General features: G+C 32.8%; 1 protein-coding gene across 20 annotated transcripts in view; it reads left to right on the top strand.

The window, feature by feature from the left end:
• Positions 1–23364, top strand: part of LOC143249617 (cAMP-dependent protein kinase catalytic subunit 1) — a 102037-nt gene that overhangs the window by 57022 nt on the left and 21651 nt on the right. For 8 of the 20 annotated variants that reach the window (XM_076499765.1, XM_076499768.1, XM_076499767.1 and 5 more), the window contains 3 exons: positions 15295–15356; positions 15915–16043; positions 16462–16560. In XM_076499765.1, coding sequence (XP_076355880.1) covers positions 15295–15356; positions 15915–16043; positions 16462–16560 — 290 coding nt within the window. Of the gene's footprint in view, positions 1–1489; positions 1962–1996; positions 2041–4998; positions 5062–15294; positions 15357–15914; positions 16044–16461; positions 16561–23364 lie in introns of those variants that run through there. The other 12 variants (XR_013027867.1, XM_076499761.1, XM_076499771.1 and 9 more) reach the window with 6 other exon arrangements.

Raw genomic sequence — 23364 nt, 5'->3', positions numbered from 1 at the left:
GTAAACTCCCCTAATCTTTGTACTTCTGTAGAGATAGTCTGGCCTGGCATGGCCTAGCGCGTAAAGGCGTGCGCTTTGTAATCTGAGGGTCGCGGGTTCGCGCCCGAGTCGCGACAAACATGCTCGCCCTCCCAGCCGTGGGGGCGTTATAATGTGACGGTCAATTCCACTTTTCGTTGGTAAAAGAGTAGCCCAAGAGTTGGCGGTGGGTGGTGATGACTAGCTGCCTTCCAGTCTTACACTGCTAAATGAGGGACGGCTAGCACAGATAGCCTTCGAGTAGCTTTGTGCGAAATTCCAAAAACAAACAGAGATAGCCTATATTAACGATGCTAACATTTCATTATATACACATATCTCAAGAAAATTATAAGTGTAGACCTTGTATGATTATGGATATCTTATTTGACTGTTATATATATATATTTTACTTTAAAATAACTTTTACAGAACACATACCAGTTTAAGTTTGGTGTGTTATTAATCCTTTTCGTTATACAAAATATGTTTGAAAATTCTAACAAACAGAATTATTACTATAGTTTGTTTATAGTTATTTACAGTTGGGCGGAAGGTATTTGCACCCTTTTACCTCCCCCGTCCCCTAAAAAAGTAATTTTTTTTTGCACGCTGGGGCTGTTGGTACTTTACAAGATTGACCGTCAAATCTCACTTTTCAATTGGAGTAGCTGCATTCCATCTAATTAATCACTTCAGAATTTGTGACGGTTTGTGAATATATCCAATGCGTAAATTTGCCTGAAGTTCAGCGGTCACGATGTATATATTCACACTAGTCATAGGCTTAAGATTGTTTTATTATTCATTTTACGATATTTTTGTTTGTTTGTTGTTAAGCTATAAATGTGACTATCTGCACTGTGTTCACTGTGGATTTAAAAACCAGATGTTTAGTGTTGTAAGCTCTTAGACTTGATTCTGACCCATCGGAGAGCATTATGATATGTTGATACGTATTTTGATGCCCAGAAATCTTTATATATATTCCTATCTGCATACATTTTCTGTTTGACTGTGAAAGTAACATCTACTTCGTTTGTTATTGCAACCCAATTAATAACTGAAGTATTATCTTAAATACTGAACTTGAATTGCTAAATATGTTTTAATATGGATGTTATTTATTATAAAATAAACCATAATGAAAAAAAAATATCAGGGAAGTAAAATAAATGCTTTGAATAATAGTGAAAAATGTTGAAGGGTTGAAGAACACAATTTTTACTTTAACTTTCATACAATTACGAAACAAAACGTCTTAAACTAAGTGTTAACAATTCTGCAGTACTTTCTATCAGGAAACAATTATCATTTTATAGTAATATGAATATTAAATTATTATCTTTTGTTTGTTTGTACTGTATTTAAATAAAATATGTTTTCAGTAAATTGTTGTCTGTCGTTGCACTTCCGTCTTCCCTGTGTCTGCGCGCACCCTACCTCACTACAGGATATATATATATTTCTTAAATGAATACAGTTAGTCGCCATATTGTAATTTTAATTTTTTTTTAGGCAACTAGCGCTGTAACGTATGAAGTCAATACGTGAATTGAAACATATAGACAAATATTTTGCAACATTTATTGGAACGAGAATTTTATATTTTATATGTTCTATTTCTCTTTCGGTGTCGCTTTCTTACTACAAACGCGGAAGGATATATATATAAAATGTGGATCTATCTCATTTTGATAGAGGGTTAGAGGGAACGCTTATGTCGTTGGTGAATTTAGATGCTGGTAAATGGTTACGTTAGGGTTTACGCAATGTCAGATGTCGCGGCACTCTAAATGTTTTCATAGTTAATATATTAATAATAATTATAAAAAAATTGAGCATTGAAATTTAATTTTTATCTTTTTATAAAACGAAAAGCTGAGTTTGAGTCATGGGAAATGCTGCCACTACTAAAAAGGGAGAACATGTTACTGAAAGTGGTAAGGTCAGATAGCTATTTATAAATTTTATATTTAATAATAATAGCTTTGAGACCGACCCCTACGCTAGAGAGTAGAGGTTAGCATTAGTAGCACTAATCGTGTCACTAGCGGTTTTTTAAGTGATGAGGCTTATCAAGTTGAGGTTAAGCCTAAGCCTAGTATTAATAGTAGTATTTGTAATGAATAATGTTAAGATTTAAATAAAGCATTAATGTGAACTAAGTAGACTGTATGCTTCTAACATTGTAATAATAACGTAAACTGTTTGAAAATAAAGCAAAAAACAATTATGATTTGTAGTATGAAGTTTAAAAATAAAATTAACAGGTATTAACATTTGAGTTTGAGGGGTAACGATAAATTTAATCTTGAGAAATTTGATGATCACTATACACGCATAAATAAGAGAAGAGATGAACACTTGAGTGCATTGTTTCTTTAGTGTGGTTGTAAGCTCTGGCACTTTTCCATTTAATTTTCACGTTTTATCATGTGAATATAAGAAATTTATCACAACTATATTTGCATGTGATGTGTATCACAGTATACATACAACTCAAAGTTCATGTAACTGTGAAAGATATGTTTTAATAACGAAAAAAAATAAAATGTATACAGTTTGTCATGATCACTTTACTGATCTTTGATGTTTCTCAGAAACTGATGGTATATTCACATGTAATAAATTGTGAGGGTTTTACATTTCACTTGTATTGTCCATGACAGTTTATAGAAGCAATAAGCTGGTCCTTGGTGTTGAAAAGGTGGAAATACAGCTATAATAGAGTCATCTCTCAAATAATAAAAATAAATGATTCACATTTCAGCCTGAGGTATGAACAAAATATTGCAGTTTATTCAGTTTTATTTTGCAGACGAAGAGAATAGTGATAGTGTGTGTAGGATGATATTCTATGTATGTTTCATGTTCTATTTTTTGTGGGCTAGTAGACCAAGTAGTTAATGAAGTACTGAAGTGTTGGTAAGCTTCTGTTTAAAAGTTAACCTGGGAATTATAGGCTGGTTGGTAGTATTACTCTACAAGGGAAAATTCTTGGTAGCTTGAATAAAAACAAAACTAAAAATGAATAATGTGGATTTGCTGAGGGAGAAGTGTTTTGTTTTGTTTTTACTAATTTGCTAACTTTTTTTTTTATGATTATTTTGGTTTAAGACCAAGCTTTGTTTTGTTGTTATCTGACTGATAGAAAGGGTATGTGTGAACCTGGTGTTTTGGAATGTGCCTAATTAAAGGTTACTGCTTTGGCCTTTGCTTTTATTATTTACATTAATGAAGTTGATGAATATAATTAGTAAAGTTAGATGATGACATTCAATTTTTAGGTATTTCTAGTTGTATTGATTGGGGCATTATACTACAAAATAGGCAACTGATCTTTAAGTTTGACTACATTAGTGCAAACTAATGAACTTGATTGCTGTTATTGACCATGTGTTAATGTATGTGAGAGAATATTGAGTATGATACCCACCAAAAGGATCTTGGCATGGTGATTTATAAGTCAGTCACTCAAGCTTTTCAGGTATTATTCCATTACTAGTAACAAACCTAACACAATTTCAGGATACATTTATTTACTGATTACAGGTTGAAAGAGATAATTTTCTATATAAAACACTATTTATGCCTCATTGTTAGTATTGTGTATTGTTTTTGTCTCTTTATATATGAAAGGACATAAACTTGTTGGAAAGAGAGCTGCTAAGATGATACTGGGGGTGGGTTATGTTTATGGAGACAGGTTTATATCTCTTAATTTGTTTCTGTTAAGAAATGAATGGTAAGAGGTAATCTAACTGAAGTTTTCAAGATTATCAAGAAAATTGTTGAGATAAAGGCTTTTGAATTTTGTAGATATTAGAATGAGAGACACAAGTTTAAGATTTCAAAAATAGGTTATAATTAACAGTTTTAGTTTATAAGAGAGTGGCTGGGTTGTGAAATTGATTTCTGTTGGCAGTAGTAGAGTCTACCATGTTACAGGTGAAAGTTTTCTGAAAAATAGTATGTTAGTTTTTTGTTGTTGTTTTTTTATGAGGATAGATATGAAGAGACCTGGAAGGACTGAATGGTATAGTAGTTTCGTGCTTTTTATATGTTATGTCAAATTTAAAACTGGTTGTGGCTAAATGGGGTTGTAGATAAGTTACAAAGTTCTCTGCAACATCTAAAAATATTTTTACAGGACTGCAATTGTATAGCAATAATCAACTTCATCTGAAGGAACAAAAAATGAGTGCAATTTAAATATATATAATTAATGTGCAAATATATTTTTAAGTTGAATCATTTTAATTATAATATAGTCTGTATAATTAAATTGATTATTTTTTAACAGAACTAAATAACTTTAATACTGGTTGTTTGTTTTTTCCTTTCATACACTGGATTTTGCTTTCTGTACAAAGTTTGTTGTTAGATGATGGTTACAAACTCTGGAATAAAAAAGTTAGTTATAGTAATGTAAAGTGTTTTGTTAATTTTTGTTCTTGCTTTGATGTATTTCAAAAATTAAGAGTAAAGAGGGTTTTATCAAAGTATAAGGACTTTTCAAATGAAAGAAAACTGTTTGGTACATTGTGATTACAAGTTCTCAAACATCTAATCTTTAAAATTAAAAAATATCGGAGACTGTCATTAAGCACATTATTGTTTAATTCTTCTGTTTGATGCTTCATGTATGCTGTGATCTTGTTACCAGTGTACATCCTTAAGCAAAAAGGTTACTTGCAAACTTGTGGAATGGTTAGTGTGTGGTTTATTTCTGTCAGTCTTAAGGTTTTAATTATTTTTTTTTATAGGGATTTGTACATTTATGGATGTGAAGATCTATCTTTGCAGTATACCCACACTTTTGATGTTTTTTAAGCATTTGGCATGTCTTACACAATGTGAACGTATTGTAGCTGTGAATAATATTCCATTGAAGAAACTTGGCAGAAAATATAATCATCACATTACCTAGTTTTTTAAAGAAGTGGGGGGAATAAAAATTGGTATTGTGCGTTTCAGGATGTGGACCCACAGCATTTCGTATGAGATCGCGCATAGACAGTGAAATGTCCAGCTTTGATTGTAAGTACAATATAGTGGTTGAAACTTGTGGCCTGACAAAAAAAAAAGTAGAACTAGTTGCAGGCATTAGTTCTCACTGCATTATAACAAGCACTGATATGTGTAGACTCTTTAGTGGTGTTTTATTTTACTTATAATTTTCCTTTCTTTCTTGAGGCTAGTGTTAAACATCTTGAACTTTTTTTTCAGCATGAAATTGGAACAGACATTCGCAAAGTTTTAAATGTAGAATTGTGAAAATGTCCGTTTTGAACTAAAAAAGTTTTTATTTTTGCATTTGTTTTTGATTGGCAAGTAGAGGAAGTTGCACAGTTAGCTACATGTGCAAGTGTGAATATTTATAATTTACTGTTTATTTTTGTTTATGTGTATGAAAACTTTTATATGCCCTTTCATGATACAAGTTGTCATTTAAAAAGAACATTATATGACTAAAATGAAAAAGGATCATTCAAGTGCACTTTAGCATGGTTGTTACATATGTCTGTGTTGGTCTGTACTTTTTAAATTGTAAATATGCATGATAATGACTCAACATCCAGGTTTTTAATGTGTATGAATATCAATTTATGGATATGTGTATATATATATATATAGTAGTTGTTTTTTTTCCATCTTATTCTTTATCATAATTAGTCTGTATATGGTAAGAGTAAATTATGAAAATGTGTCAAGAGTTAAGTATACATTATTTGAAAGAACACAAGCATTAATTTCAAAGTTAGCACATGCTGTACTTGTGCATATTTTTATCCTATTTATGATTGGTATTCTTCATGTATTTAAGAATAGGTGTTTGTATGTGTATGTAGATACGTAAAATTGTATTTATGAATTTTATTGGAAAATATTATTTGTAAACTTTGTAAATTTTTGTAAATATGGCATGAAATTTTTTACTGCTTAGCACATCTGTTTTATTTTCAAGGAAAGTTTTTGTAATAGATTGTTTGCATACATAATAACATAATAGTATAATTACAATTTTAAGTTTTTGTTTTACTGTGATATCAGTATTTAGATATTTTATCTTAAAGACTGGCTATATGTTGTATAAATTAAACAGCAGCAAATGATTAATTTTCAGTCAGAGATGTGGAATTTTTCCATCATAAAATTATTTTTGATTTTTTTTCCATCATAAAGAATGTGCACAAAAAGTAGAATAAAACTTTTTTAGAATGTTTGTTTTTATTTAACAGTAAAAAAATATAGTAGCATTGATGGCTCGATTTTGTTGTGAATAGTATATACCATATTTTGAATCTAAGTTCCTCTTATAATTTTTCATGCTTTTATTTAATTAGCCATTATGATTTTAAAGTGTACCTTCTAGAATTTCTCATACACAAATAGTTAATGAAATTATAGTTCAGTGATTCAGACTACATTACTCGCTGCTTCATAATAGCTAGCACCTTGGCATTACTCGTGAAAAGTTTGTGTGCATGTGCTAAGCTCTTGTTACAGCTTTCACCTCTGTGTGTAATCATGTAAACTGTGCTAGTCTGTGATTATAATCAACATTAGATTATGCTTCTCCACAAATAGGAGGGTAACATGTCTTTTTGTATAGTTCTTCACTTGGTGCATTTTATTTAAACCAAAAGCTCATCCTTGGCATTATACTTTATATATGGGTTACTTTCTTAGGCCTTTTGTTATACAAAGGATCTTTTGTGCTACACCTTTTCTTTGAAAAAAATGTTGTATATAATTTCTAATAATAATTGTCTTTCTTATATTAACTTTACTTCTTTATATGACCAAATCACAAGAATTAGCAGAAATGTTTAAGAAACTATGATATTGCTTTCTTAAAAGTATCATTACCCATTGTCATTAATTCTGAGATAGGGCATAGGCAGGTTGTGATTTCATTTTCATTGAAAAATGACAGCGTGTGTGTGTGTGTGTGTGTGTGAGTGCATGTCCAAGCAACAAAATAAAACAAAATTCTCATATTCATATTTCTGATACCTCTAAAAGTCCAGAAACTCTTCAAGAGACAGTCTTATTTTAGTTTAGTGGTGACTGGAGGTACTCTAATGGTGAACAACTTTACCTTCACTGTACATCAAATGATTGGTTATCTCCAACACAGCACTTGTTTTTTCATTCAAGTGTGATATCCTGCTATGTAGCTTCTGCTGAGCCTGCCATGTCTTTGGATAATATTTATCAGCTCTTCCCACAGCTTGCCTTTACTTCTGGTTCTTCTATCCCTTATGTGACCAAGTAACCTCACTTTTATCTTTTGCCCCAATGGTAACCCTGTTATAACTTTTTCCATCTTTCTTCTGTTGTTCAGTATGTCTCATAGATGACCTTGTTCTTTATTTTCAAAACTAGAATTTTTGTTTGCCTTTCCTTTTCTCACCTAATTTTCATGTTCATTCAGACTTCTTGCTGTCCCAGATTAACATCAACTTTCAGTTGTCTCACCCTCCATCTCTTGAGAATCCTCTGTAGTCTGTGGTCAGGATTCTTCCACAAGTTTGATAAATAGATCCAAGGAAATGGAATTAAAAAAACTTGCGTGTACCCCATTTTGCCTTGATTTCTTCTTCAGCAGTTACCCAGTTACTTTTTCTAGGATTAAACCTAAGGGAACTTCATTTAGAACCATTCACTCTAGGTTGTTTTTGGTTTTCTTTGGGGTGGTGGTGGTGTTCCTTAGCCTTTGTAAAGTTGCTAAAGCAGCATCCCAGCAATTCTGTGTTCATTTTTATTTCAACTTATCCTCATTAGCCTTGTCAAATCACCACCACCCCATCCATCCTGCTCCTGGTCTGGTGTTCCCTTTCCAACATCTCTTCTCAAGGAGTCAGTTTTCAAGATGTCCCTCAGTGGTATGTCTGCAGACTTGCAAAGCTAAAATCTGTGTGTCAATACTTGTGATGGACAAAGTACAGATAGCCCTTTGTGTTTAATGCAAACAAACAAACTGTCAAGGGGTTGGAGATGACTTGTTTCTGGAGCCACCTTTGGCTCTGATCCTGTGGAATCTCGGTTCTTACACTTGGCTTACTTGTGGATTCCCTTCACAAGAGACATTTGAGTTTGAGAGGTACTTTATTTTTCATGACTCGTGTGTCATCTGTTTTCCTGTTTTTTAATTATGTTACATGGCTTCTATATCTCAAAATCTGCATTGTACTGTAGAGGGGTAATAAAGTTCAGCCTATGAGCTCCTGCTTATTGCCCAATATTATGCAAATTTATTTTGTGTTTTGTACACACACACACACACACACACACACACACTGAAATTAAATGAAGTTAAATAAATAAACAAAATCATGAAGAGGGCTGCATTAGAAATGGCAAATCCCAACCACTGGTTAATTACATTATAACCATAATTTTTAAAAGACAAAACAAAACACATTAAAATTAAACAAAATTTGCTGTATTTTTATAATTCAACATTGTAGCTTGTACCTTTGGATCATTTTTAAAAATGCAGCATATTTTATTTAATTTTGTAATTTTAATGTGTTTTGTTTGGCTTTTGAAAATTACAGTTAACACACGCACGCACACACACACACACACACACACACACACACACACACACACACAGGATGTTTGGAAAGTCACTGTGCAGTTTTGTAATCATATTTTATTCAGTCTATTTCAAACCAGCAACTGATAGTGGTGTTTAGAAACAAAATAAGAAGGATCCAAGCCTATATTGATGCCAATGGAGGTCACTTTCAACATTGTTTATAATTATCATTCATATTTACCTCCTGTATTCTATATTGAAACATGTCTGTTAGTAAATATATAAGTGCACAGTGACTTTCTGAACACCCTGTATGTATGTATAATAGAAAGAGATATAAAACAAAATGGTTATAATGTTACTAGGAGATCACCATAGAATTATTTTTCTGCATAAAGAAGGAAAAGCAATGAGTGAAATAACTTGCATCACTTGTTTTTCAAGGTGTGATATCCAAAGCCAGTACAGAAAAACATCATCTGTAATTGACAAACATAGGACTGGAAGACCAGTTGAAATGGCCTCTTAAAACCCAGATCTCAATATCATTGGACTAAGAAGTAAAAGTAAATTCAACCATAGTAGATAATTTTGGATGGTCTTGAAAAAAGCATGGGATGCCATTCCACAGGAGTTTATAACAAAATTATTTGAAAGTGTCTTTAAGAATTTTGTGGTTTTGATCATTTGGGTGAAATTTTCTTTTTTTCTTATAAAGGTGTATTTAAACTGAGTACAGAGATTGTTTCATTTTGCACTAGACTAGAAAAATAATTTCAAAGGAAATATTTAAATGAATTCTAAATTTTCAGTTGTGTATCATGACACTTTGTTTTCAGTTGCCTGATTTTAGACTTTTTTTCTATCCCTCTATAGTCTTTTAAATTTGGTACAAATTGCCACCATATATAATTGCTAAGGTATAATGTATATTTATAACTTTCACAGTCTTCATGACAATAAGAAACCCACTCGAAGTAAAAATGTATTCTCGAGACAACTGGCATGGGTATTAAAACTGTAATTGAAATAAATTACAGAACAATGTTTCAACCTTCTTAAGTCATCTTCAGGTTAACAAAGGGAGTTTTTAGTCTCATTGTCAAACTCCCATGCCATATCCTACAATCATGTTCTGTGTTTAAAAAAACGTCACCCTGACAGTTGTTATTGAATTAATTACAACAAATAGAGATTTTGATGTATTGAATTCTGTTGACAGTTTATGAATTATTTGGCCTACAGTTTTATTGCTTGATTTATCCAAGTCTTTGTGACCAGCTGACAGATTTATTTTAACCTACTTACATTTTAGTTATTTTGTTATTAACTTATAATAGATTCAGGACATTACAAAATATTGACATGCATAAGAAATATTCTAAATTATGTATTTAGAACAGATAGAAATTACATTAAGTTATCAAGAGCCCTACCAAAAAGTGGGATTAACTTTTGAGAGCAAAATCTTGAAGGTACAGTAGTGCACATATAAGTACTGAGTTTTGTGTTATATATTTTTTTTATTTATTCATATAAAAATAATGTAAAAATTAGAAATGGTAGGTTATAAAACCTAAATAAAAAATGTAACTGTTAATAGCATGTGCATTGAAAGATGATTGTGTTAAAGTGTGGTTGTAATCTGACTATACAAGCTGGAAACTTGATTTTTGGTCATCTCATAGCTTCTTTATGTGATAAATATTTTTTGCTGCACAGCTATGAAATAATAAATGTAAATGACTACAGGATTTGACAAGTATGAGCTTAGCTGTAAGAATAAATAGTATGTAATTGTCTATTACAATATGCAGGGGTCCAGTAAGGTCAGGTGGTGAGGGCACTCGACTCATAATCCGAGGGTCATGGGTTCGAATCCCCTTCACACCAAACATGCTTGCCCTTTCAGCCATGGGGGGTGTTATAATGTGACGGTCAACCCCACTATTCTTTGGCAAAAGAGTAGCCTAAGAATTGGCAGTGGGTGGTGGTGACCAGCTGCCTTCCTTCTAGTCTTACACTGCAAAATTAGGGCTGTCTATTGCAGATAGCCCTCATGTAGCTTTCTGGTAACTTCAAAATACAAGCAACAAACAAACAATATGTAGTCATTCTAGAAAGGAAAAAGGTTAATATAGATTTATTTTGTATTTTCCATATTTTCATTTAACCTTTATTACTGATTTTGGTACAGTTAGTGTTAAGGTAAAGAAAATAACAGGTAAAAATACAAAATTTTACTGAGAAAACCTTATATTCGTTTAGGAGGTTCTGCAACTATATCATGAAGACTAAGATGAAGAAAGTATTTTTATTCTAAACAAAAAAAGTGACCTTGCACTCAGGCTAGTCAGTATGAATGAGACTGATTCAGTAAATTTGCAGACTATTCTTTAATAAAAGTATGTTGTTTAAAATTATGATTTGTGTGTGTGTATGTATCCAACATACTTGTAATGTGTTTTTAAAATCTTACCAAAATTTCTTAGATACACAGTAGTAAAGTTGGAATTATTTGAGTTATTAATTCTTCAGTATGAGCCTGGTTCAGAGGATGGGCAATTTGCTTATGGGATTAATTGTACAAATCCCGCTTACTGTATTTGCAGTAAACCATTCCACAGTCTCGCTGAGGGACTTTATGCAGATGAGATGAATCAAGTTTGGGCTGTATACCTTTTCCAGTTTATTCTCTTTTAACAGATTTCTTCTTCTCCGATTTCTTTTACAGGAACAGAAGAAGCATTGGTTTCATCTTAGATCAGTGTAATCCCACTGATAAGACCAAGTGGACCCATTCTTTGGTCAGAACTAGTGCAGAGTTGTGAACCTGGAAGGGTTACTACCAACCACTCCTAATGCTATAAACCAGACTATTTACAGAACACAGAACTGGAGTGATCAATTCTTGATTTTGCATATTATTGTAAATATTTCTCGTAAACTGTATGACTTCATTTATTGGTCTAGCTACAGTTATGGCCTGCCAAACCTCTTTGAATATATCCATGTAAGGTGGTTGAGCAGTCTTCATGTTCTGCCTATCTTTGTGATACTTTCAGACGGTGTTTTAGACAACTTTTCTGAACAAACACTTATACTGAGTGAAGTGTATTCCAAGCTTCAAAAAGATGCAATCTATCATCAATTGCTGTTCCCACTAGGTCACCCCCACAAGTGAAGCGGGCACTGTAATCTTTCCATTTCTGGCATTATGTTTCCAGAATATGTCTTATTGTGTTGGTTTATTTCTCAACACTGGTCTATAAACTATCTTCCCAGTGTGGGATTTTAGTTGTTTGTATGTGGAAAGGCTAGTAACATATTCTGAAGGTAATTTTTTTTTTTTTACCTAAAACTTACATTTATGTAATTAAGATAAATACTTATTTCTCCACAGTTTGGTTTAAACAAAGTGTTGAAGAGGAGTACTGTGCAGAGAGGAACTGTTGTCTTTCTATTTTTGGAGAGCTGTAATGTGATAACTATATCAGAACCTAATACACTTTACATTATTATGTGAAGTGATGAGAACTTGTACTAATACTTGGTGCAAAATTCACTAGTTCTTTGTTTTGTTCAAAGATTAGTACCTATCTGAAATACAACTTTTGATAAGGAGAACATTAACTTTACACTGATTCTGCCTTAAGCTAAAATAGTATTTATATGTGTATGTATATATAAATTGTGTGTGATATATAATTTAACAGTTTAAAGAGGTTTTGGAATTTTTAGATATTATTCTTAGAGCTGGCAAATCAAATTCCTACTGTGGAACAATTAAATAAAAAGCAAAACGAGAAACAATTTGCCAAATGGACAAAATATAATGTCATCAGATGAATCGTATTCTGAATGTGTGATAATACTGTGAATTCCACATCTCTGATAGTAAATTCATTGTTGAATATAACTTTATAAGAATAATTTTGTTATGGTGTGTGATAATTAAGTTATTTGTCTCTCCTGAGTATTATATATTTATAGATTTTAATATTTTTTGTTAATTTGTGCATAGTATATCTTTCTACATAGTAACGATTGCTTAAGACTCGTACATTTTGATATATGTTATGAAAAAATAACGCAGACATTTAGGGAAAATGCTACATTATACTTTATCTCTAAAAAATACTTTTCACCTTTTAAAAGAAAGGAATAGTCTTATATGAGAAATGCTGTTGAATGTTCTCAGCTGTATGCTGTACTGTGTATTAAGGCCTTGCTGGTGACATTTGAAGTGAAGTATAACTTGGTTGTAAAAATAAAGTAACTTAATGGAAGACAACTCTTAAAAACTGGTCATTGTTTCCTTGAAGTCAGAGCTGTTTTGTAGCTACTTGAAATCAGTGCACGGTTGAGTTTTAATTAATGTTCAAAACTGACATTTGTCATAAACATACAGGCTCATACATTGGCATGTATATAAAAATTTGCTACATAAAAATACTAAACTTTTATGTTAAAACTTCTGAAATATGATCAAGGTCATCTTGAAAAACTTGAAAATGGATTATTTATAGAAATAAATAATAAACTATTTTGTTGGAATAATTCTTGGTTCATTCTTGAATAATAAAGTATTGAATAAAATAAATGTTATTTCTAGAGTTACTGATGTTTGAAATTTCATTTTGTGATACAAAATCTAAAGAACAATATCTACTCCACTAGTATACTTTAGAAAGTGTTAATAGATTGTTAAAAGTAATTGAATATTGTGCAAAATAGAACCAAAATTAAAGTTATGCTTTTCTCATGATAATGAAATTTTGCTTGCTCATTTAAAAATAGTACTTAATAATTGAAATTACATTTTTAGGGAGGTTTTTATTATAACAGTATTAGATATATAAACTAAACTGATGAAAAGTAATTGCTTTTTTTATTAGTTGGATTAGATATGTGATAATTTGACACAGAAGATAGGAATTACACATGTTGAATAGATTTGAGAAGCTGGACTGTAATATATAACAATATTTTGTCGTTATTTGCACGTGTATGATTTATAGAAAAATTGAGGTAGTCGGGTCCTAAAGTGCAAAACAGTTTTCTATTAGAAAGTTATTTAGTACACTTGTACTAGAAATATGAGATCTGATATTTATAAATGATAGAAATATTACAAAAGTTAATTATAATTACAAAAAGTTGATGTAACAAACACTAATTCAGTCACCTTGATAGTGTAGCATATGATACCTAGTGATATCAAAATTTATAAAATAAGATTATAGAAACCTCCACAGCTCTGCCTTAACAGCTTTAAGATTATTAAGTATGAATTTAAGTTACAGCCTTTGAAATTATCTTCTGTATAAAGCTTGGAAACAATAGTGTTCATTTAGTATCATGGTACTAACTAGCTTTATGATATACTTCTACTATAGCAGTGCTGTGTATTTATATTTTAATTACATGAATAAATGATGAAACAAGCTTCATGCTCTGTAATACCTACATGCATCATAGAAACTAAACCACTTAGTTTTCTGAGTTTAAATGATAAATCTATTACAGAAGGTAAAGCAAGGTGATCATTACTTCCTGTGCTAGGCATATGTAGCAGAAAAGTAAGATAGCAATATTAAAGTATTTGAAATTCTTTATTGTATTTATTGTTTATAATATGGATTTTGTATTGTTATCCATACACTGGTATGTAATTTTAAGACATTATTTTTGAATACATAAATGTTTCATTTGGTAGCTTATTATTTCTATTTAGTTACCACACACAGAAAAATAGTAACTAAATCACATTTTTAGTAAGTAGTGAAGTTTTATCGCATGCTGCAGGATATGGAGTGTAATATTACATGCTCATAGTCTGTTTGTGTATGAGATGTTTTTCTTTTGTAATTATGATTATGTCGTGTAATAAATGTACAATGTAATTACATGTGACATAAAGATATCTATGATGTATATATGACTAACACTTTTTTTTCTAAACTGTATTTAGTTCTTGTAATTTCTTACAAATACTGAGAAGATAATAAATGAAACTCAAAGTCAAACACTTGTAATTTGTTGGTATCTTGGTCTTGGGTATTAACACTAAAATGCTTATTTTCATTAAATGAGGACAATTGTATTTTTGAGCCATTTTCTCCTGCTACAACTATTGTAAATATGTATTAAAGAAGAGTGAACTTTGGAGGGATAAAAAAAAAAGGCATGGTCATTTTATACTATTATAAAAATTACAAAATCTAAAGATTAGTGTCAATAGCTACAGTAGATAAATGTACTTTGTTTTTAACATTTCTTAGGTAGGAAATTATACAGTTAATTAAGTTTAATTTTGTATATTATAAAGTTGGATAATTCTTAAGAGAGTATCATCAAAATTTTCAAATGTTTCTTAAGTTGTAATTATGACTGACATGGATCAAGATTTGATATCAAAAACTAGGCATGATTTGTGCACAAGTAACTGTCATAACTTCTACCTGTTTCTTGTCCTCAACTTTCCATGTATATGTTTAAATAAGAGAATTGTGTTACGTATAAAAAATTTTCACAAAAAGTGTTTACAAACATCATTTGAATAATTTTTCTGGTTTGTCTCTTTCAGTTAAGTTTGTGTTACAGCACATAGATAAAAGAATATTTTTTTTTCAAGGACTACTGAACTTAAGAGATTAATGAGCCAACAAAAAGCTATAATCAGGTAATCATTACTTATTTTGATCATTTACTTCTTTCAGTTGAGAAATTCCTAGCAGAAGCCAAAGAACAGTTTGAAATAAAATGGAACAATCCCAGCAAGGTAATTGCATTTTTCCCTAATTCTACTAACTTGACTGTTAATTCATACACAAGGGGATACCCCATCTATGAGAAAAGGCTTCTGAATTAAGGTCTCATAACCATAGAAGTTCAAGTGAATATTACCTTCTAGTCGTCATTTGATTTTTACTTACTGAAAACTGTAGCCTCTGCTAATTAAAAATAAGGATCAATTGCATAATAACTTATTTTCACAGTTTTGTTTGTAATAAAGAATTAGAATGGAAAGTTAAACATTTACATTTATGTAAATGTAAATGAAAAAAAAATCATTCAGTTGTGGATAGTGTAACACTATAAGGCTGTGATAATCGTGAAAAATAATTAATGTTCTTTATCATAAATAAAGAGAAAATGCTTGTATTTATCTTAACCAATATATATTAAAGATTAGGAACCTGTTTTAATACAAAGGAGGACATAACTCTTTGTAATACTACTTAATATAGGTAGTAATATTTATATGCTTCACATCTAAAAGTTTAGATTAGGAAATAAATATTAAAATGCATATTATTATGTTCTCATATTTCATTAGAATACTGCATCTTTGGATGACTTTGACAGAATTAAAACATTAGGAACAGGTTCTTTTGGAAGAGTGATGCTTGTGCAACATAAAAATGATAAGGATTATTATGCTATGAAGATTTTGGACAAGCAAAAGGTATGTTTTAAATAAGTTTAATCTCAACTATATTTGTATCATATATGTTTAAATCATGCAGGTACAAGCAAAAGAAATTGGATGTTTTGGTCAATTTCCATGGCATGAAAATATAGTTTTATTTAGATAAAAATGTTGGAGGGGATTTAAATAGTTTCAGAGGTGGTATTATATGGTGAATTTTTTTATGTACCTATTAACATCTCATAATTTTTTCCATATATTAGTATATGGAAATCCGTTATAACATAAAAATAGTCATTTTGATGAAAATCTGAGATATTTTTGTGAACTTCTTCCATGACTAGGTTTAATTATAAATTTATTGTTTCATTTGCAAATTTAAAAAAAAAAGTTTTTAGGTTGGAAATTTATACATGTGTATCATTTATGATATTGCAACTTTTAATTTTAACAGGTCGTGAAACTAAAACAAGTTGAACACACTCTCAATGAGAAGAAAATTTTACAAGCTATTGACTTCCCATTTCTTGTAAAGCTTGAATTTCATTTCAAGGTAATATCATTAGTTTGTATGTTTAATTGAGCAAAATTTGTTTTTTTATTAAGAGCATTTGAATACTATGAATTTTGCAGTTATGGATAAGTATCCTCAATTAAGCACAATTTAATACACTCAGGATGAATAAAGAATGTGCTAATGTTTCCATTGTTTTATTCTTCTTGACTTAACAAATTTAAGTCCTGTTAGACAACTAATTTTTTACATAATTATTGGAAAAATGAAATATCTTGCTTATATTGGCTGAGACATTATAACTCAGTCAGAGGTGGAAGATTTGTAAGCATTTCTAGTTGTCATCTTTTATGTTAAATATAAGAAATTCTACTATGTGAATGCAAAATGTATTTTGTGATATGTAAAAATGCTTAAAGATACACAAATGGTTTCAACAATACACACCGTTTACCAGTTGTCTAGTGCATGTTACAAAATATTGAGAACTTTGGTTGATTTTGCTGGTCTCTTGGGGATGATTCTTTGGTGTTAAGTGGGTGTGCTCTCAACCAGATTGCTGTCTCTTAAACGCCAAAGTTTTCTGATAACTGTGAAATGGTCAAGTAAAGCATCCTTGAAAATTTTGACCATATCCCAACATTTGAATTGATTTTTAAGATTGGGAGACATTTTACTAGCACAAACTTAATTTCTGATACAGTACCTTATCTCTACTTACAAAAGACCTCAATATATACTGCCCTCTATCAGCACAGATGTTTGTTTGCTACTAATGTTGATGTTTCCACTTATTTCTACAAACTAACATGCAAATGTTTACGCAGCAACCCTCCACCAGTAGGAGTGTGAGGCTACCCGTATCATAACTGTCACTTTTTCTAATCTTGCAGGTGTTAACCACTTTTCAGTTGGCAGTCTTACTGAATAAACACATCTTCGCACTTGTGGTTTAATTTACTTATTGAGAAGTTTTTGGATTCATAAATTTTGTACTTTAATTATTTGTTCATTATTGTCTTCTTTCTCTTTTGTGAAGAATTTTGACATTTATTTTTCTCTCTTTCAGTTTGTGAGCTATGTGCTCACAGTTTCAGGTGGTCATAACTAAAACTTCAACAGAATTGCAGACCATGCCCAATAGATCAAAACCACAATTCTTTTGACCAGTTTCATGCAATAATGTCATTATTATATGATCACTATTTTCAGTGTTTTGAAGTTTTCGATTTGCCTTTTTTTTTCCCATCGTGAATATGCCTCTGAGTCGTGTGTTGTTTTGGGAGCTGACCAAGACTCCTTTTTCCTTTTGTTATTTGGGTATGTTATGTTCTGTCCTTATCTCTCATTTCCTGTCTACAATTTCTGCTGTTTTTAGAGACTGGCCTTTGAGTCATTATTTTAGTGTTTCTTCCTTCTCTGGATATTGGAGCTCATGCAAATCATTTTGAGGAGCATTTGGATTTGGGAACTGTCATGTCTTGACCTCTCCTTATACTGTAGATGATTATGCTTTTGATTAACATAACTTCAATTTCTCTTAGTTGGATTCACAACATGGGATATTTCTACCTTTAGAATGGATCAAACTCCAATAGTTTGGATTACTTTTTCTTGTATTTGTCTTACTCTTACCAGTTTGCACATCCTTAAAGGTCCTTGTCAGTCAATTTATTGGTTCTGAAGTTGCTTAGATAAGTCTGGTCCTTTTCTTCTATTCATCTCCATCATTGTCTTACAGCCATGTTTCCTTTGTTTTTCCTCAGGTTCTCAAGATGTTTCATGGTTCTAATCTTATTCCAATTTTCTCTCCATATCAATCTTGGAACTTCTTGCTGCTTATCAGGTTCTTGTGGACTCCTAGGGGCTATTTGATCATGGATCATTCTGACATTTCTGTGGTAGTCTTGTACATTACCAAACAAAGGGTATTAGGTTGATAGACCTTTGATTCTGTTTGCTTTGGATTTTCTGCATTATGCCCACTTTTATCACATCACTTTGTTGGCATGTTATAATTTGGGTACCCTGAATCTCATCTCTTCCTAACAAGCTTCTCCCTGCAGTATAGTTATCAGATCTACCTTTTTTGTTTTGTTTTTGTGTGCTCTGTGGGGTGTTTTGAATTTGAATTTTTTTACAACATTTCTCAGTATGCCACTTTCCTATTTTTGGTTTCTTGGTCATCATCCTGCTGTGAGAGTAGTTGATGCTGTTGGTAGGATTGGTACCTATATGCCTAGCCTCCTATTTGTCTCCTTGCACATCTTGTAATATTTTGTACTACTACTACATATAGTGTTCTGCTGCCAGTTACATATTGGTCAACTCGCAAGGTATTTCCACTACTACACCAGTTTTTTGGTGTCTCTTTCTTTATCTCTGACACTTCTCTATCAGTCACACTCTGGTGTGTGTCATCATTCTGAACCTGAACTCTATATTCAATTGTGGCTTTATTTGGTCCCTTGCCTGAAAGGCTGGATTTTAACATTCAGTTTCCTTTGTTTTCCATCCTGTTCTTTCTTTTTCCTTGGCAGTTTACTTCTCACATATGTAATACACGTACTGTTTTTTAAATGGTATTACCTTCTCTCACTCAAAGCTGTTTTGACCTTGATTTGTTCTCTAAGCATTGCTAATATTTTTTAAACAGAACACCAGTCTTTTATACCTTTTGTGGCAACGTGCTGATCACGTGACTATCCTCCACCAGTCATACTGTCATCTATGCTAGCACAGTCTTTATCATTGCAGTGCAATTCTCACTGTGTTGATTTGCATCCTATGTATAGATGTGTGTTTTAACTCATTCCTCATGTGAGTAGATTTCAATTGTGCTGGATCACAAATGTATGCCAGTTTTGACTTCTCGTGTTTGATTTCAATTGTTTCTACTCATTTGTTTTAGAAATGTTTGGTACTTAACTGTATTTTTTCATGTGAATTCAAGATTAAATATGTCAGATGATGAAATTCTCACCTTGAGTCCCCAGGTCTCAAGGTTGTTGAAGTGTGCTAGGAAAGCAAAAGCTTTAGTGTGTTTGGAAGTTTTGTGACTTACATTCAGCCAACAATTTTTTCTTTAATGTTACAGTATTTATTAAGAGAGGTATTACTATTGTGTGGAAATTGTCTTTCTAAAGCACTTTTCATCTGTTACTCTGTCTTTTACATAATCTGCTGGGTTAGATATTTTTTTTCTCAGAAGATATGTGCTTCCTCTGAATGTGTTTACCTGGGCAGACTACATTTGGTCTATTCATGTACTTTTACTGTCCTTCAGACCTAACCATGTATTCTTTTATCTAATTCCAGGTACCTTCTTCAAATCTAATTTGAAGAATTAAATCTTCAAACCATGCCTTGAAGATTCTGAGCATCAATCCTCTCTATCTGTATCACCTGTTGTACCTCATTTTCTCATATTGCATTCACTTTCAGATAAACCTTTGGGGCAGTTGTTTCCCTTTTTCATTCAGAAGGGACAAGAGGGACTTGCAGGCTCTCCAAAGTCAGTAAAGAAGCTTCAATCTGGTGACATATTGATGGAAACATCCACATCTCAACAAAGTGAACTCCTCTTGCATTTAAAGGTGATTGGAGACATACCTATTGAGGTTACATCTCATGCTACTTTGAATTCCTCACAAGGAGTTATTGGTTTCTCGCTGATTTCTCTACCCAAGGAGTTTCTGCAGTGAGGCGTATATTCACTTGCAAAGATGATAGTGCTGACCAATGTCCTCATTCTCACATTTACATTATCACGTCCACCTGCCACCATTGAGGCAGGTTATCTTAATTGAAGAGTATGGCCATACACTCCAAACCCTCTCCAATGTTTTCAGTGTCAGCGGTTTGGTCACTCCAAGACATCATGTCGTGGTTCCTCTGTGTGTGCTTGTTGCAGTGGCAAGGACCATGATGCCTACGAGTGTGAAACGGACCCTCATTGCATCAATTGCAGTGGCTCTTACCTGTCCTAATTTTGTTCTTGCCCTAAATGGTTGGAATAAAAAGAGGTGTAGCATTTGAAAATGATTCATAGTATTACTTATCCTGAGGCTCGAAAATTGCTGTTCACCACCTCATCTCTGGTGTATACTGCTGCACTTCATTCCACAACTACAGTGATAGTGCAGACAGATCTCTTTGTACCTCCAAAAGAATCATTCTACAAACAAATGAAACATTTTTTGACCTCCATGGTTAAAAATGTTGATGAATCAACTTCAACTCCTACCTTTGTCTTTTACATACATTCCAACAAACCCCAAGATCCACATCCTTTGATTCCAGGAACAGGTATTTCCTTGGATACATTTTCTCCCATCCCAAGATGCAAAGCAATCATTTGATCACATCCTCAGTCACTGGAATCCCCTTCTAACAGCAAAGACCTGCCAAATTGACCCAGGACAGCATCCATGGAGGTTGATAGACTTTCCTCAAATAAGGACAGTAAGGAACAAAGACATGGTCATAAACAGAAGGGTTCTCCATCCAATTCACCTACACGTAAATAAAAATGACCACCCTGATACAATGGAACTGTCGAGGTTTGCATTCAAATCTGGATGACATCAAAACACTGATTGCTTCCAACCATCCTGTATGTGTTTCCTTACAGGAAACATTTCTGAAACCTGCTGATACAGTCACCTTTTGGCAGTTTTCTTTGTACAGAAATGATAAGCTGTGTGATGGAGGGGTGGCACTGTTGGTTGATCAACATGTGCCCACTCTGTCTTTACCACTTGATACTCCCTTAGAGGTCATAGCCATCAGTGTTTCCTTGCTAAATTGGCTCTTGTATTGCATGTTTTGATAAGTATGTTGTATGGCTTTCATCTTGTCTGTTTGTTTATGTTGGTAGACAGAATATTAGATCTAACTGCATGAATGTTTTTTTTTAATTATTGTTTCCATTTTTTCCATTTTTTCCTTGCATCATACCATCACTGTTTGTTTTCCGTACTTGTCACCTGGAGAGACATATGATCAATCAGACCTTGATGCTCTCATTCAACAGTTGCCATCTCCCTTTCTAATCCTGGGGGACTTTAATGGACATCATCCCCTCTTGGGAAGTGCTGATATTGATAGGAGAGCGTATGCTCTCTGATCACAACCTTTCTCTTTTCAATACTGGTTCTTCTCCTTATTTCCATGCACCTAGTAGGTCGTTTATTGCTATTGATCTCTCAATTTGTTCCCCTTCATTATTCTTCCATTTTTCATGGAGGGTTGACAATAATTCATGAGGCAATGATCATTTTCCTATAATCTTGAGAGAGACTGGCCGTGGTTGATGTCACCAGATCCTTGTGCCCTGGTGGAAGCTGGATCAGGCAAACTGGCTTTCTTTCACTGCTCTTGCAGAACTTGATCCTGCCATCAGTAGACAACTGTGTTATACAAGCAGCTGCTCAATGTATTCCTAAAACCTTGACACGTTTTCCATTATATCTTCATGCATGGTGGAATCCTGCCTGCCACATGGCACGGAAGTCTCAAAAACAGGCCTGGGATACTTTCAGTTGATATCTCACACTCTTGAACCACATTGCTTTCCAGAAGGCTGGTGCATATGCTTGGTGGGTAAGATGTCAAAGCCAGAAGGAATCTTGGATTAAGTTCACAACCAGCATATCTTCTACCACCAGTTCCAAAGCCATATGGGACAAGATTTGAAAGGTCAGTGGGCAATATAATTCTGTTCCCCTCTCGATCTTGCTCTCTGATGGCCAGGAAGTAACATCGCTGATACTTTAGGTGAAAGCTTTTGCCAGGTATCTAGCACTTCTGCTTTTTCTTCTACCTTCTTAGCCATCAAGACTCAGGCAGAGCATTCCCCTCTTTCCTTTCGAGCTGATTGTTTCTAATGACTATAATTGTCCTTTTACACTGGTGGAACTCAAACTGCCCTTCATCAGTCTAGTAGTACTTCAGTTTAACCTGATGATATACACAATGACATGCTGTGCCATCTTTCTTCTGCTTTTCTTGCTATTCTTCTGATTATTTTAACTGGATCTGGCAGGAGAATGTTTTTCCTGATCCCTGGTGCCAGGCTAAACAACCTCCTCTTGCTTACCCATTGTGGGCTTTGATGACAGTACTCCACCATGGACCACCTGATTCGATGTGAAACGTCAATCAGAGAAGCCTTTCTCAAACAGCAACATCTTGTATCAATATTCTTTGACATTGAGAAGGCTTATGATACAACACTGAGGTATGGCATTTTAAGAGACCTCCATATATATGTGTGTGTTACATGGCCATTTGCCCATTTTTATTAAATTTTTTTATGTTCCCTTCTATGATTCCTAAGTCATTTTTTTCCATGAAATTCTTACTTTTCTTGCAACCTTCCCCTTGTCTTTCTGGGCTGAAATCCACAATTAATTTGCTTGGTATTTTTCTTCACTTTTTTTTATGATTATTTTCTTCCTATCACATCCTGTCCCTGGCTGCACACTTCCACCTTCCCTTGGTGGACATCACCAGTGCTATAACTGTTTGTTTGTGAGTGGTAAGTACTCTGTTCCTTTTCTGTATCTTTACCTTTATTGAATATTTGGTTCCTGCTCTCTGCAAAATGACTGATGTTGAGGCTGTTTCTGCAGTGTACCTGGTGTACAGTTCAAGATGATACCAGGTGTTTGATCAACACCATCTATGCCTAAAAATACAGCATATAAAACATCACAAGGTTATGTTATGCACGTGCGAGCGTGCGCAAACACACACACACACACACACACACACACACACTGTTGAGATAGGGTTGCTTCGTAAATGTTTAATAGACTGTAAACTCATGGACTAACATGA

Source organism: Tachypleus tridentatus, chromosome 4, assembly GCF_004210375.1.
Source record: "Tachypleus tridentatus isolate NWPU-2018 chromosome 4, ASM421037v1, whole genome shotgun sequence".
NCBI lineage: Eukaryota > Metazoa > Arthropoda > Merostomata > Xiphosura > Limulidae > Tachypleus > Tachypleus tridentatus.
Note: the sequence above shows the minus strand (reverse complement) of the source record. Positions and strands in the feature narration are given on the sequence as shown.